The sequence below is a fragment of the Delphinapterus leucas genome, chromosome 1 (genome assembly GCF_059928025.1).
Source record: "Delphinapterus leucas isolate spDelLeu-1000000601 "Yukka" chromosome 1, BTC_Dleu_Yukka2, whole genome shotgun sequence".
NCBI lineage: Eukaryota > Metazoa > Chordata > Mammalia > Artiodactyla > Monodontidae > Delphinapterus > Delphinapterus leucas.
Window position 1 is genome coordinate 100,840,289 of NC_143129.1, and position 15,102 is coordinate 100,855,390.

A 15,102-nucleotide genomic window follows, 5' to 3' on the forward strand; every position below is an offset into this window, starting at 1 on the left:
TTTGTCATATATGACCTTTATTATGTGGAGGTATGTTCCCTCTATAATCACTTTATTGAGAATTTTTATCATAAATGGATGTTGGATTTTGTCAAAAGATTTTTTCTGCATCTATTAAGATGATCATACAATTTTTATGCTTCATTTTGTTAATGTGATGTATCACATTAATTGATTTGTGGATGTTGATCCATCCTTGCATCCCTGAAATAAATCCTGCTTAATCATGGTGTATAATCCTCTTAATGTATTATTGGATTCAGTTTGCTAATATTGTGTTGGGGATTTTTACATCTATGTTCATCAAGGATATTGGCCTGTAATCTTCTTTTTTGTGTTGTCCCTGTCTGGCTTTCGTATCAGACATGTGGGCTTTGTAAAACGTGTTTGGAAGATTTCTGTCCTCCTCAGTTTTTTGGAAGAGTTTGACAAGGATAGGTATTAAATCTTCTTTGAATGTTTTGTAGAATTTTCAAGTGAAGCTGTCTGGTTCTGGGCTTTTGTTTGTTGAGAGCTTTTTGATTACAGTTTCAACCTCCTTAGTAGTAATCTTTGATTCAGATTTTCTATTTCTTCATGACTCAGTCTTGAAAAACTTGTATGTTCCCAGGGATGTATCCATTTCCTCCAGGTTATCCAATTTGTTGGCATATAACTGTTTGTAGTAGTCTCTTACAATCCTCTGTATTTCTATGGTATCAGTTGTAATTTCTCCTCTTTTATTTCTGATTTTATTTATTTGAGCCCTCTCTTTTTCTCCTGGTTAGTCTAGCTAAAGGTTTGCTGGTTCTGTCTTTTCAAATAACCGGCTCTTAGTTTCATTGATCTTTTCTATTATTTTTTTAGACTCCATTTATTTCTACTTTGATCTTTATCATTTCCTTCATCCTACTAATTTTGGGCTTCATTTGTTCTTTTTCTAGTTCCTTTAGGTGTCAACTCAGATTGCTTATTTGTGATTTTTCTTGTTTCTTGAGGTAGGCTTGATTGCTATGAACTTTCCCCTTAGAACCACTTTTGCTGCATCTCATAGATTTTGGTGTGTCATATTTCTATTCTCATTTGTCTCTAGGTATTTTCTGATTTCACCATTAATTTCCTCAATAACAAACTGGTTATTCAGAAGTATGCTGTTGTTACTTCATGATTATTTCCCCTTTTTATCTTCTGATTGATTTCTAGCTTCACACTATTGTGGTTAGAGAAGATGTTTTACATGATTTCACTCTTCTTGAATTGATTGACACTTGCTTTGTGACCTAACATGTGATCTATCCTGGAGAATGTCCCACATGCACTTGAGAAGAAGGTGTAGTCTGATGCTTTTGAATAGAATGTTTGGATATTTCTATTAAACCTATCTGGTCTAATGTTTCAGTCTAACATTTCCTTATTGATTTTTGTGTCTGTAATGGATTTTTGTATCCATTACTGTAAATGGGGTTTAAAGTTCCCTACTATTATTGTATTGCTTTCAATTTTTCCCTTTAAGCCCATTAATATTTGTTTTATGTATCTAGGAGCTCCTCTGTTGGGTGGCTATACATTTATAAATGTTATATTTTCTTGTTGGATTTACCGTTATCATTATGTATTGCTCTTCTTTGTCTTTTATTACAGTTTTTGGTTTAAAGTCTATTTTGTCTGATATGAGTATGACTAATATGGCATTCTTTTCATTTCCATTTGTACAAAATATTTTTTCCATCCCTTCACCTTGTTTGTATGTGTCCTTACTTCTGAAGTGAGCCTCTTGTAGACAGCATATAGATGGGTCTTGCTTTTTTATCCTTTCAGCCACTCTATGTCTTTTGATTGGCAAATTTAGTATATTTACATTTAAAGTAATTAATGACAGGTGTGTACTTACTGCCATTTTGTACACTGTTTCTGGCTTTTCTTGTGCTTCCTCTCTGTTCCTTTCTCTCTTTCTCTCTTTCCTTCTGTTTTGGCAATTATCTTTAGCGTTATGTTTAAATTCCTTTCTCATTTTCCTTTTTGTATTTACTGTTAAGTTTTTTCTTTGTGATTACCTTGTGGTTCTCATAAAAACATAGTATGCTAATAGCTGTCTTTTTTCAGGTGGCAGCAACTTAAATTTGAACATATTCCAAATCTTTATTTTTTCACACTCATGCTCCCTCATATTTTATACCTCTAAAGACACATTTTACTCCTTTAACATCTGCTTATCTAAGAAATTCTTGATCTCTCCTTTAAATCTGAATGATAACCTTGTTGGTTAGAGAATTCTTGGTTGAAAGGTTTCTTTCCTTTTAGCATTTTGAATATGTAATGCCCCTCCCTTCTGGCCTGTACAGTTTCTGCTGAAAAATCTTCTCATAGACTTAAGGGGTTTCCCTTGTATGCAACAAGTTGTTTTTCTCTTGCTGCTTTTAGAATTCTCTCTTATGCTTAACTTTTACCATTTTAATTATGTGTTTTGGTGTATCTTTGGGTTCATCTTATTTGGAACTCTCTGGGCTTCCTGGAACTGGATGCCTGTTCCATTTCTCAGATTAGGAAATTTTCAGCCACTCTTTCTTCAAATAATTTTTCTGGCCCTTTCTCTTGCTTCCTCTTCTGAGATGCCTATAATGGAAATGTTTTTCCACTTGATATTGTCCCAAAGGTCCCTTACGGTAACTACACTTTTTAAAATGGTTTATTCATTTTGCTGCTCTGTCTGGGTGAGTTTCATTGTTTTGTCTTCCAGTTCATTGATTCATTCTTATTCCTTAACTGGTTTGCTGTTGAACCCTTCTAGGTTATCTTTTTGTTTCAGTTGTAACTTCTGTTTGGTACTTTTCTTATGCTTCCTCTCTCTTTGATGAAGTTCTCACTGTGTTCATCTATTCTTCTCCCAAGTTCAGTAAGCATTTTTATGACTATTAATTTGAACATTTTATCAGGTAGATTGCTTACATTCATTTCATTTAGTTCTTTCCCTGAGACTTTGTCTTGTTCTTTCTATTAGAACATGTTCCTCTATCTCATTGTGCCCAAATCTCTGTATGTGTTTCTATGTATTAGGTAAATAAGCCATTTCTCCTAGTCTTGAAGGAGTGACCCTATTTAGCACATGTCCTCAGGGGTTCAGAGGCACAATCCTGCCTGGCCACCAGAGCTAGGCACTTCACTTGTGTCCCCTGTTTGGGCTGCATGCACCCCACTATCATTGTGGGTTTGACATGCTAGTGAACAGGACTGCTCGTTGAAACAGCTGTGGCACCTGGCCATAGCTGCTTCTATGTACTGGTTGGTGGGGCTAGGACTTAGAACACCTATGGACCCAGCCACAGCTGCTGCAAGGCACAGGTTAGCAGGAATATTACTTGGTCAGCCATGAGGCCTAGCCAAGGCACAGGGGTGGGTGGGGGTTTCAGAGGGATGCATCCACTGGCACTAACAGGTTAGAGGAAGAATGGCAAAATGGCAACCACCAGCACGGGCATTAGCAAGGTAGCCTGAGGCTGCAAAATTGCTCCCAGCAGTGTCTCAGTCTCCAAGTAGTATCCCAACTGCTTTCTACCTCTCCAGAAGATGCTTAAAAATTAGGAAGTGGGTCCCCTTCACCTTTGGTTCACAAGCTTTTCACGGTGGTGCTTGGTTTTTCCCTCAGCAAGAGGCCCCATCTGCCTTATCTACCCATCTCAATGCTGTCCTTTTACCACTGGTTGTGGAGGCTCTGTTCATCCAGCTTTCAGGTCCCTTACCAAGGGAATTATTCCATATGTAGTTGTACATTTGCTGTATCCATGGGAGAAGGTGAGTTCAGGATCTCCCTACACTGCTATTTTGAACCCTCTTAGATCCGAAGTCCCTTTTTTTTTTTTAATTTATTTTTTATTCTTATTAGTCATCCATTTTATACACATCAGTGTATATATGTCAAGCCCAATCTCCCAAATTATCAAAACACCACCCCCACCCACCGCCACTTTCCCCCTTTACTGTCCATACATTTGTTCTCTACATCTGTGTCTCAATTTCTGCGCTGCAAACCAGTTCATCTGTACCATTTTTCTAGGTTCCACATATATGTGTTAATATACGATATTTGTTTTTCTCTTCCTGACTTACTTCACTCTGTATGACAGTCTCTAGATCCATCCACGTCTCTACAAATGACCCAGTTTCGTTCCTTTTAATGGCTGAGTAATATTCCATTATATATATATACCACAACTTCTTTATCCATTCATCTGTCGATGGGCACTTAGGTTGCTTCCATGACCTGGCTATTCTAAATAGTGCTGCAATGAACACTGGGGTGCATGTGTCTTTTTGAATTATGGTTATCTCTGGGTATATGCCCAGTAGTGGGACTGCTGGGTCATATGATAATTCTATTTTTAGTTTTTTAAGGAACCTCCAGACTGTTCTCCATAGTGGCTGTATCAATTTACATTCCCACCAACAATGCAAGAGGGTTCCCTTTTCTCCACACCCTCTCCAGCATTTGTTGTTTGTAGATTTTCTGATGATGCCCATTCTAACTGGTGTAAGGTGACACCTCATTGTAGTTTTGATTTGCATTTCTCTAACAATTAGTGATGTTGAGCAGCTTTTCATGTGCTTCTTGGCCATCTGTATATCCTCTTTAGAGAAATGTCTATTTAGGTGTTCTGCCCATTTTTGGATTGAGTTGTTAGTTTTTTTAATATTGAGCTGCATGAGCTGTTTACATATTTTGGGATTAATCCTTTGTCCGTTGATTCGTTGGCAAATGTTTTCTCCCATTCTGAGGAGTGTCTTTTTGTCTTCTTTATGGTTTCCTTCGCTGTGCAAACACTTTTAAGTTTCATTAGGTCCCATTTGTTTATTTTTGTTTTTATTGCCATTACTCTAGGAGGTGGATCCAAAAAGATCTTGCTGTGATTTATGTCAAAGAGTGTTTTTCCTATGTTTTCTTCTAAGAGCTTTATAGTGTCTGGTCTTACATTTAGGTCTCTAATCCATTTTGAGTTTATTTTTGAGTATGGTGTCAAGGAGTGTTCTAACTTCATTCTTTTGCATGTAGCTGTCCAGTTTTCCCAGCATCATTTATTGAAGAGACTGTCTTTTCTCCATTGTATATCCTTGCCTCCTTTGTCGTAGATTAGTTGACCATAGGTGTGTGGGTTTATCGCTGGGCTTTCTATCTTGTTCCATTGATCTATATTTCTGATTTTGTGCCAGTACCATATTGTCTTGATTACTGTAGCTTTGTAGTATAGCCTGAAGTCAGGGAGTCTGATTCCTCCAGCTCTGCTTTTCCCCCTCAACACTGCTTTGACTATTCAGTGTCTTTTGTGTCTCCATACAAATTTTAAGATTTTTTTTCTAGTTCTGTAAAAAATGTCATTGGTAGTTTGATAGGAATTGCACTGAATCTGTAGATTGCTTTGGGAAGTATAGTCATTTTCACAATATTGATTCTTCCAATCCAAGAACATGGTATATCTCTCCATTTGTTGGTATCATCATTAATTTCTTTTATCAGTGTCTTATAGTTTTCTGCATACAGGTCTTTTGTCTCCATAGGTAGGTTTATTCCTAGGTATTTTATTCTCTTTCTTGCAATGGTAAATGGGAGTGTTTCCGTAGTCTCTCTTTCAGATTTTTCATCATTAGTATACAGGAAAGCAAGAGATTTCAGTGCATTAATTTTGTACCCTGCAACTTTACCAAATTCACTGAGTAGCTCTAGCAGTTTTGTGGTGGCATCTTTAGGATTCTCTATGCATAGTATCATGTGATCTGCAAAGACTGACAGTTTTACTTCTTCTTTTCCAATTTGTATTCCTTTTATTTCTTTTTCTTCTCTGATTGCCATGGCTAGGACTTCCAAATCTATGTTGAATAATAAGGTGAGAGTGGACATCCTTGTCTTGTTCCTGATCTTAGTGGAAATGCTTTCAGTTTTTCACCAATAAGAATGATGTTTGCTGTGGGTTTGTCATATACGCCCTTTATTATGTTGAGGGAGGTTCTCTCTATGCCCACTTTCTTGAGAGCTTTTATCATAAACAGGTGTTGAATTTTGTAAAAAGCTTCTTCTGCACCTACTGAGATGATCATATGGTTTTTCTTCTTCAATTTGTTAATATGGTGTATCACATTGATTGATTTGCGTACACTGAAGACTCCTTGCATCCCTGGGATACATCCCACTTTATCATGGTGTATGATCCTTTTAATGTGTTGTTCAATTCTGTTTGCATCTATATTCATAAGTGATATTGGTCTGTAATTTTTTTTGTAGTATCTTTGTCTAGTTTTGGTATCAGGGTGATGGTGGCCTCATAGAATGAGTTTGGGAGTGTTCCTTCCTCTGCAATTTTTTGGAAGAGTTTGAGAAGGATGGGTGTTAGCTCTTCTCTAAATGTTTGATAGAATTCACCTGTGAAGCCATTTGGTCCTGGACTTTTGTTCGTTGGAAGATTTTTAATCACAGTTTCAATTTCATTACTTGTGTTTGGTCTGTTCATATTTTCTATCTCTTCCTGGTTCAGTCTTGGAAGGTTATACGTTTCTAAGAATTCGTCCATTTCTTCCAGGTTGTCCACTTTATTGGCAACGAGTTGCTTGCAGTAGTCTCTTCAGATGCTTTGTATTTCTGCAGTGTCTGTTGTAACTTCTTTTTCATTCCGAATTGTACTTATCTGAGTACTCTCACTCTTTTTCTTGATGAGTTTGGCTAATGGTTTATCAATTTTGTTTGTGTTCTCAAAGAACCACCTTTTAGTTTTATTGATCTTTGCTACTGCTTTCTTTATTTCTATTTCATTTATTTCTGCTCTGATCTTTATGATTTCCTTCCTTCTGCTAATTTTGGGTTTTGTTTGTTCTTCTTTCTCTAGTTCATTTAGGTGTAAGGTTAGATTGTTTATTTGAGATTTTTCTTTTTTATTGAGGTAGGCTTGTATAGCTATAAACTTCCCTCTTAGAACTGCTTTTGCTGCCTCCCATAGGTTTTGGATCATCGTGTTTTCATTGTCATTTGTCTCTAGGCATTTTCTGATTTCCTCTTTGATTTCTTCAGTGATGTCTTGGTTATTTAGTAATGTATTTTTTAGCCTCCATGTGTTTGTGCTTTTTACGTGTTTTTCCCTGTAATTCATTTCTAATCTCATAGCGTTGTGGTCGGAAAAGATGCTTGGTATGATTTCAATTTTCTTATATTTACTGAGGCTTGATTTGTGACCCAAGATATGATCTATCCTAGAGAATGTTCTGTGCGCAGTTGAGAAGAAAGTATAATCTGCTGTTTCTGGATGGAGTGTCGTACAAATATCAATTAAATCTATCTGGTCTATTGTGTCATTTAAAGCTTCTGTTTCCTCATTAATTTTCTCTTTGGATGATCTGTCCATTGATGTAAGTGAGGTGTTAAAAGTCCCCCACTATTATTGTGTTACTGGCAATTTCCTCTTTTATAGCTGTTAGCAGTTGCCTTATGTACTGAGGTGCTCCTATGTTGGGTGCATACATATTTATAATTGTTATATCTTCTTCTTGGATTGATCCCTTGATCATTATGTAGTGTCCTTCCTTGTCTCTTGTAACATTCTTTATTTTGAAGTCTATTTTATCTGATACGAGTATTGCTACTCCAGCTTTCTTTTTATTTCCATTAGCATGGATTATCTTTTTTCCATGCCCTCACTTTCAGTCTGTATGTGTCCCTAGGTCTGAAGTGGGTCTCTTGTAGACAGCATATAGATGGGTCTTGTTTTTGTATCCATTCAGCAAGCCTGTGTCTTTTGGTTGGAGCATTTAATCCATTCATGCTTAAGGTAATTATCGATATGTATGTTCCTATGACCATTTTCTTAGTTTTGGGTTTGTTTTTGTAGATCCTTTTCTTCTCTTGTGTTTCCCACTTAGAGAAATTCCTTTAGCACTTGTTGTAGAGCTGATTTTTTGGTGCTGAATTCTTTTAGCTTTTGCTTGTCTGTAAAGCTTTTGATTTCTCCATTGAATCTGAATGAGTTCCTTGCTGGGTAATCTTGATTGTAGGTTCTTCCCTTTCATCACTTTAAGTATATCATGCCACTCCCTTCTGGCTTGTAGAGTTTCTGCTGAGAAATCAGTTGTTAACCTTATGGGAGTTTCCTTGTATGTTATTTGTCATTTTACCCTTGCTGCTTTCAATAAATTTTTTTTTGTTTAATTTTTGCCAATTTGGTTACTATGTGTCTTGGCATGTTTCTCCTTAGGCTTATCCTGTATGGGACTCTGTGTTTCCTGGACTTGGGTGGATATTTCCTTTCCCATGTTAGGGAAGTTTTCGAGTATAATCTCTTCAAGTATTTTCTCTGGTCCTTTCGCTTTCTCTTCTCCTTCTGGTACCCTTATACTGCGAATGTTGTTGCATTTAATTTTGTCCCAGATGTCTCTTAGGCTGTCTTCATTTCTTTTCATTCTTTTTTTTCTATTCTGTTCTGCAGCAGTGAATTCCACCATTCTGTCTTCCAGGTCACTTATCCGTTCTTCTGTCTCAGTTATTCTGCTACTGATTCCTTCTAGTGTAATTTTCATTTCAGTTATTGTATTGTTCATCTCTGTTTTTTTGTACTTTAATTCTTCTAAGTCTTTGTTAAACACTTCTTGCATCTTGTCGATCTTTGCCTCCATTCTTTTTCCAAGGTCCTGGATCATCTTCACTATCATTATTCTGAATTGTTTTTCTGGATGGTTGCCTATCTCCATTTCATTTAGTTGTTTTTCTTAGGTTTTATCTTGTTCCTTCATCTGGTACATAGCCCTCTGCCTTTTCACCTTGTCTATCTTTCTGTGAATGTGGTTTTTGTTCCACAGACTACAGGACTGTAGTTCTTCTTGCTTCTGCTGTCTGCCCTCTGGTGGACGAGGCTATCTAAGAGGCTTGTGCAAGTTTCCTGATGGGAGGGACTAGTGGTGGGTAGAGCTGGCTGTTGCTCTGGTGGGCAGAGCTCAGTAAAACTTTAATCCACTTGACTGCTGTTGGGTGGGATTGGGTTCCCTCCGTGTTGGTTGTTTGGCCTGAGGCAACCCAACACTGGAGCCTACCCAGGCTCTTTGGTGGGGCTAATGGCAGACTCTGGGAGGGCTCATGCCAAGGAGTACTTCCCAGAACTTCTGCTGCCAGTGTCCTTGTCCTCATGGTGTGCCAGAGCCACCCCCCACTTTTTCAGGAGACCCTCCAACACTAGCAGGTAGGTCTGGTTCAGTGTCCCCTGGGGTCACTGCTCCTTCCCCTGGGTCCCGATGTGCACATTACTTTGTGTGTGCCCTCGTAGAGTCTCTGTTTTCCCCAGTCCTGTTGTTCTGCAATCAAATCCCGCTGCCTTCTAATTCTGATTCTCTAGGAATTCCTCCTCCCATTGCAGGACCCCCAGGTTGGGAATCCTGACGTGGGGCTCACAACCTTCACTCTAGTGGGTGGACTTCTGTGGTATAAGTGTTCTCCAGTTTGTGAGTCACCCACCCAGCAGTTATGGGATTTGATTTTATTGTGAATGCGCCCCTCCTACAGTCTCATTGTGGCTTCTCCTTTGTCTTTGGATGTGGGGTATCTTTTCTGGTGAGTTCCAGTGTCCTCCCGTCAATGACTGTTCAGCAGTTAGTTGTGATTCTGGTATTCTCGCAAGAGGGAGTGAGGTCACATCCTTCTACTCCACCATCTTCGAAGACGATTTTAATAAAAATTATCTAGGACAACTTTAAGCAGCCTAGTATATCAGGAACCCTTGCAACTGCTACAGGCTTCTTTCCTCCACACTGTTTCCAGACAAGGCTGTGTGCCCTCTAAGGAGCTGCTTCCATATACAGTCCTCAAGTATATTATGTTAAAAGACAAAGGTTCCTCCCATTAGGTTAAAAAATCCAACTATAAAATCCACCTATGCTCCACTTATAGAAAACATATCTATCTCCCTAGGCTCCAGGAAAGATTCATAATATGTATGGTAAATCCTTTTATCAGTTTTCCTACCACGTGTGTGTCACGGCGAGGTGTCCCTTACTTCTCTTCAAGGCAGAACAGCTCCATCCTCAGCTCTTATCTCCTCTGCTTAGACACTAGTGCATTTTATTTCATCCTACACCTTTAATTACCACTCTCCATCACTTTCTGCCTTCCAGAAATTTGTTAAAAATTTCTTCTCTGGGCTTCCCTTGTGGTGCATTGGGTTTCCCTGGTGGTGCAGTGGTTAAGAATCCACCTGCCAATGCAGGGGACACGGATTCGAGCCCTGGTCCAGGAAGATCCCACATGTCGCAGAGCAACTAAGCCCGTGCGCCGCAACTACTGAGCCTGCACTCTAGAGCCTGCGTGCCACAACTACTGAGCCTGAGTGCTACAACTACTGAAGCCCGCACGCCTAGAGCCCATGCTCCGCAACGAGGAGCCACCACAGAGAAGCCTGCATGCCACAACAAAAATAGCCCCTGCTCACTGCAACTAAAGAAAGCCTGCACACAGCAACGAGGACCCAATGCAGCCAAAGATAAATAAATAAATAAATAAATAAATAAATTTATTAAAAACAAAAAGTTTATTCTCCACTAATGGCTCTGTACCATTCTCTTTGCTTTGGGTTTTTTCCCCCATGTTTTACTCCTTTACTATCATTTTAATGAGATTTTGCAAAATAAAGGAGATAAAAGCACCATCATCTTAGCCAGTTACTTTTCATATTTTATCTATTTTTGCTATTTGTATTCTGTTCAACAAAAGTATTTATTTTTCATGCATAAGGAAGAAGTCACATATTTTATTTGTGGTGTTTTTTAGGGGGAGCAATGTCTTTCTATTTATTTCCATACACTTATAGTTTAAATTTTCATGCACTTACCATTGTGAATTTAGAAATATTTATGTAGGTCATCATTAAAGATCATATTACTTTCACTTATTTAGTGCATTCAGAGAATATACGCAACTTATATTCTTTCAGGATACATTTACTTTTTTCTAGTTCAAACTGATACTATTTTATTCACATATTGTTCATGTGTTTATACCAAGTTGAGCTAATATATTCTAAATAGGTTTAACTGAAGATCTTGCTATTCAATATAGATAATGCCACAAAGACTTCTGATTTGCTCAGTTTAACAGGTCTTAGGAAGTTATAAAGTAATTCCTTTATATAAAATACATAAAGATGCTATCACATCTAGTTTCTTCAAAAAAGAAGAAAAAAATATATTCCGTTTAGGTTTCATGAAAAGCTGGAGATTACTAAATGTGTAGTTATCACTGAAGCAATAGCACAAAATATAATGTTATTGTTCATCATCTTTCTAACTGCATGGCTTAGTATTCTGCCTGTTACAAATTATTCTTATAAGGAACACACATAGAGAAAAATGAGGCAAAATAAGCCCTAAGTTACAATTAGTTTTGTCCTTTATTTGCTTTGGGGATCTGTTCTTTCCCTTCCAAACATACAGGAACTGACAGGCACTAAGTAGAAATTTATCAGTTCTAAGGATAGGCAGAGGAGGATCTAAGAAACATGGGCCATATAAAACAATTTTTTTAAAGTAAAAAAAGAAGACAAAGAAAAGAGGAGTATAAATGGATAGGAAAATTTCTTTGTTTAGACCAAAAGTCAACATTTACAGGCAGTCATATTGCCTTTCACAATGTGTACGAAAATCACTTTTAAATTATTCTGTTGTAAAAATCTCACAAAACGCCTGGGTTTCTTTTTGGTTTAGACTTTAGCATTTATGAAGTCCAAGCTTTTCCTAAGATTTTATTCATAGATAGAGTGATAAAAAATATAATTTTTCAAGAAAGTCACTAGTTTTTTATCATGTATTACATCAATTGATACTCTACATCTTTCACTGCATGGGACTACAGGGTATGAGGGCTTGAGTTTTGTGGGGGGTTTTCCCTGTATCTTTAGGGCTGCTCTATCAGGCTTGCACAAGGCATTTACCTTTCAAAACTCTACGTCTTTCAGGTAGATTGTGATTACATTTTTTTTTATTATATTCTATAAATATAACTTTCACAGGAGCTGCTCATTTACCAATACAAACTGAAAATCGACTTAACAAGAGTTCTTTCTGGCTTGCATAAGTAGTCCAAAGTCTCAAAGCATGAGCAGAGAGGGTCAGGTGAGGGGAAGCTGATGATCAGGTAAACAGCATCATGGAAAATTTAATTTTGCTGACTTCTTTACTTAGAAGCAGCAGCTGGACTGGTATAATGATAATGACGTTCCTCATTTATCTCTTTCCAGATTGTATAAATAATTTCCCATTTTAAAATTCCACACTTTAGATTTAGAGCACTGAAAAAGCAACTACTCATGGTTCAAATTATAGTTAAATGCATAGCATCCCACATGAATGATCATTTATTCAGAATGTGGTATTAATTCTATTTGCTTTGTTTTAGGATTCCTTTCTTTGCTCTTGGTGTAAGTATGTGTGTTGGAATTATTGCCATGTTCACCCAACATGTTCACGTTACTCTAATTTCAGCATGTGGCAAATTGATGAAAATCACAGGCCCAGTTACAGTCAAGACATCTGGAACCCGATTTGGCGCTTGGATGACAGATCCCCTAGCATCTGAAAAAAATAACAGAGTATGTTGCTTCCTCAAATGCCTTTGCTTAGAATTATGTTTTATTTAAGCTTTATGCCTACTAGACCATCCATTATTTTTCAGGGATATTAGTTTCAACTTGAAAAGTGTTACACTGTTTGCAAATATTTTCAGTTTGATAATATTAACATATCTACAGATAAATGGCAAACTTATTTTAGTAAAATGTTCTATCCTATAATTCATCAGTATAGTGAGTCTAATTTTTTATTGGTTATTACTGTTTTATGCTTGAAAAGGGGTAGTTACAAGTATACAAATTTTTCTGTACATTCCTTCTAGAATTTGCTCCTTAGTGTGAAAAAAAACTAAATAAGTAAAAAAGCTCAAGAGCTACCCAATTCACTAAACAAGCTAAAATATACCTAGAATCTAGGGGTAATTTTAAAGAAAACAGGACAGAGGGTATTTGGCAATGCCTGTATTATGAAAATCAATATACTAGAGACTTACCATAGCTCCATTTATGTTCTATTACAGAACTCAGTACACATTAGGATTTTCAAGGGTTACATCCAAGCAAGTTTAGTAGCTTAATAAAATTATTTCATTAAAAGGTGGTTGTACCTATAAGCTGATCCAATGAACAAGTATTACTAGAAGGTTCTTTGTTATCCATAAAGGAAAAATAAGTTGAATGCTCAAAATTAAGCCATATATTTTTCAGAGCAAGGGATGGAATAAATAAATTTTCTCAACGTGATATTTTTTGCAGTTATTACTAATCAAATTGATCAGGTAAATGAAAAAAGTGATGTTATTTGCATTGATATATGTTTGATTCACTCAGTGATATGCACTGAATGGTAAAAAATTTTTAAAACAACAAAAAAAGAAAGGACAAAAAGCAAATCAACTTCAAGGCAGTACATTTAGTTGTTTCCTTTCCACACAGACCATGTCACTATTTTTGCCAAAGCCTGCAGTACTATCAAACTGCAACAGGTAAGTGGTAAGAGAATCTTCCAGAGCCTGAGAATGACAATATTAATATGTGCTGATTCTCACTGTCTTTATTTTGGAATTCTCAAAAAAGTACAGAATTTAATTACTCCATTTTTTCCTTCTTCCCAGGTTTGGTACATGGACAGTTATACTAACAATAAAATTGTCCGTGAGTACAAATCAATTGCAGACTTTGTCAGCGGGGCCGAATCAAGGACATACAACCTCCCGTTCAAATGGGCAGGAACTAACCATGTTGTCTACAATGGCTCACTCTATTTTAACAAGTATCAGAGTAACATCATCATCAGATACAGCTTTGATATGGGGAGAGTGCTTGCCCAAAGAAGCCTGGAGTATGCTGGTTTTCACAACGTTTACCCTTACACATGGGGTGGGTTCTCTGACATCGACCTAATGGCTGATGAAATCGGGCTGTGGGCTGTGTATGCAACTAACCAGAATGCAGGCAATATTGTCATCAGCCAACTTAACAAAGATACCTTGGAGGTAATGAAGAGCTGGAGCACTGGCTATCCCAAGAGAAGTGCGGGGGAATCCTTCATGATCTGTGGGACACTGTATGTCACCAACTCCCACTTAACTGGAGCCAAGGTGTATTATTCTTATTCCACCAAAACCTCCACATATGAGTACACGGACATTCCCTTTCATAACCAATACTTTCACATATCCATGCTTGACTACAATGCAAGAGATAGAGCTCTTTATGCCTGGAACAATGGTCACCAGGTCCTATTCAATGTCACCCTTTTCCACATCATTAAGACTGAGGATGACACATAAGCAAATGTAATTTGTGTTCACTGATCTAACAGTGTCACCTGTGATAAACTCTATAGGACCCCTTCTGGTTTTTCTTTATAATAACTTTCATCATTTCTCCAAAGCATTTTTTGTTATAAAGTTGGTGTTTCAAAAAACATCTGAGCCTGTATAAACTAACCTGTTGGAAACACATCTTAACTCCTAAATTTACAAGGCCTATCATGTCCTTGTCATGAAAAGCACTAAAATGAGCTTAAGTGGCTAAAGTCATAGTTTTACAAAAGATTAATGATCTGCCTTATATTAGAGTCAGAGATTAATGGTGGCTTTAATGCATGAAATGTCTTTTTTTTTTAACTCTGTCATTTTTTTACTGTCTTTTGCTCCACATCAGAAAATATTTTGGTAGGAATTAGGAAAAAAAAAAGCACTTCCCCCCCATTTATTTCTAAAAACGATTTAAGGATCTTATTTATATGAGAAAATATTATTAATCATTTTGCTGTTATACAGTTCTCTGATGCGGTGCTGTACAGTCATTTTTAAATCTCTTGCTAACATTTTATTGGCAATAGGTATTTCTACCATTGTAACCACCATTGTGCAACTGTATCTCTTCACTTCTGTGAAAGTAAGTAATATTTTTTATAAAATACACTGAAGTTTAATCTCAGTAATCATTATGGGTCACTTTTTCAAGAGTGGTCAAAAAGGAAGTATCTTCTCAGCTTACCCCTTTACATAAGCATTATAAACTAAAAAGAAAATCA

General features: G+C 37.0%; 1 protein-coding gene across 1 annotated transcript in view; it reads left to right on the forward strand.

Moving 5' to 3' along the window:
- The window catches only part of OLFM3 (olfactomedin 3), a 52,886-nt gene extending 38,505 nt beyond the window's left edge, over positions 1–14,381 (forward strand). Inside the window, exons 5-6 of the mRNA XM_022584205.2 lie at positions 12,472–12,578; positions 13,673–14,381. Of these exons, the coding sequence (XP_022439913.2) occupies positions 12,472–12,578; positions 13,673–14,350 (785 nt within the window). The 3' untranslated portion in view covers positions 14,351–14,381. The remainder of the gene's footprint in view (positions 1–12,471; positions 12,579–13,672) is intronic.
- Positions 14,382–15,102: the final 721 nt, after the last annotated feature.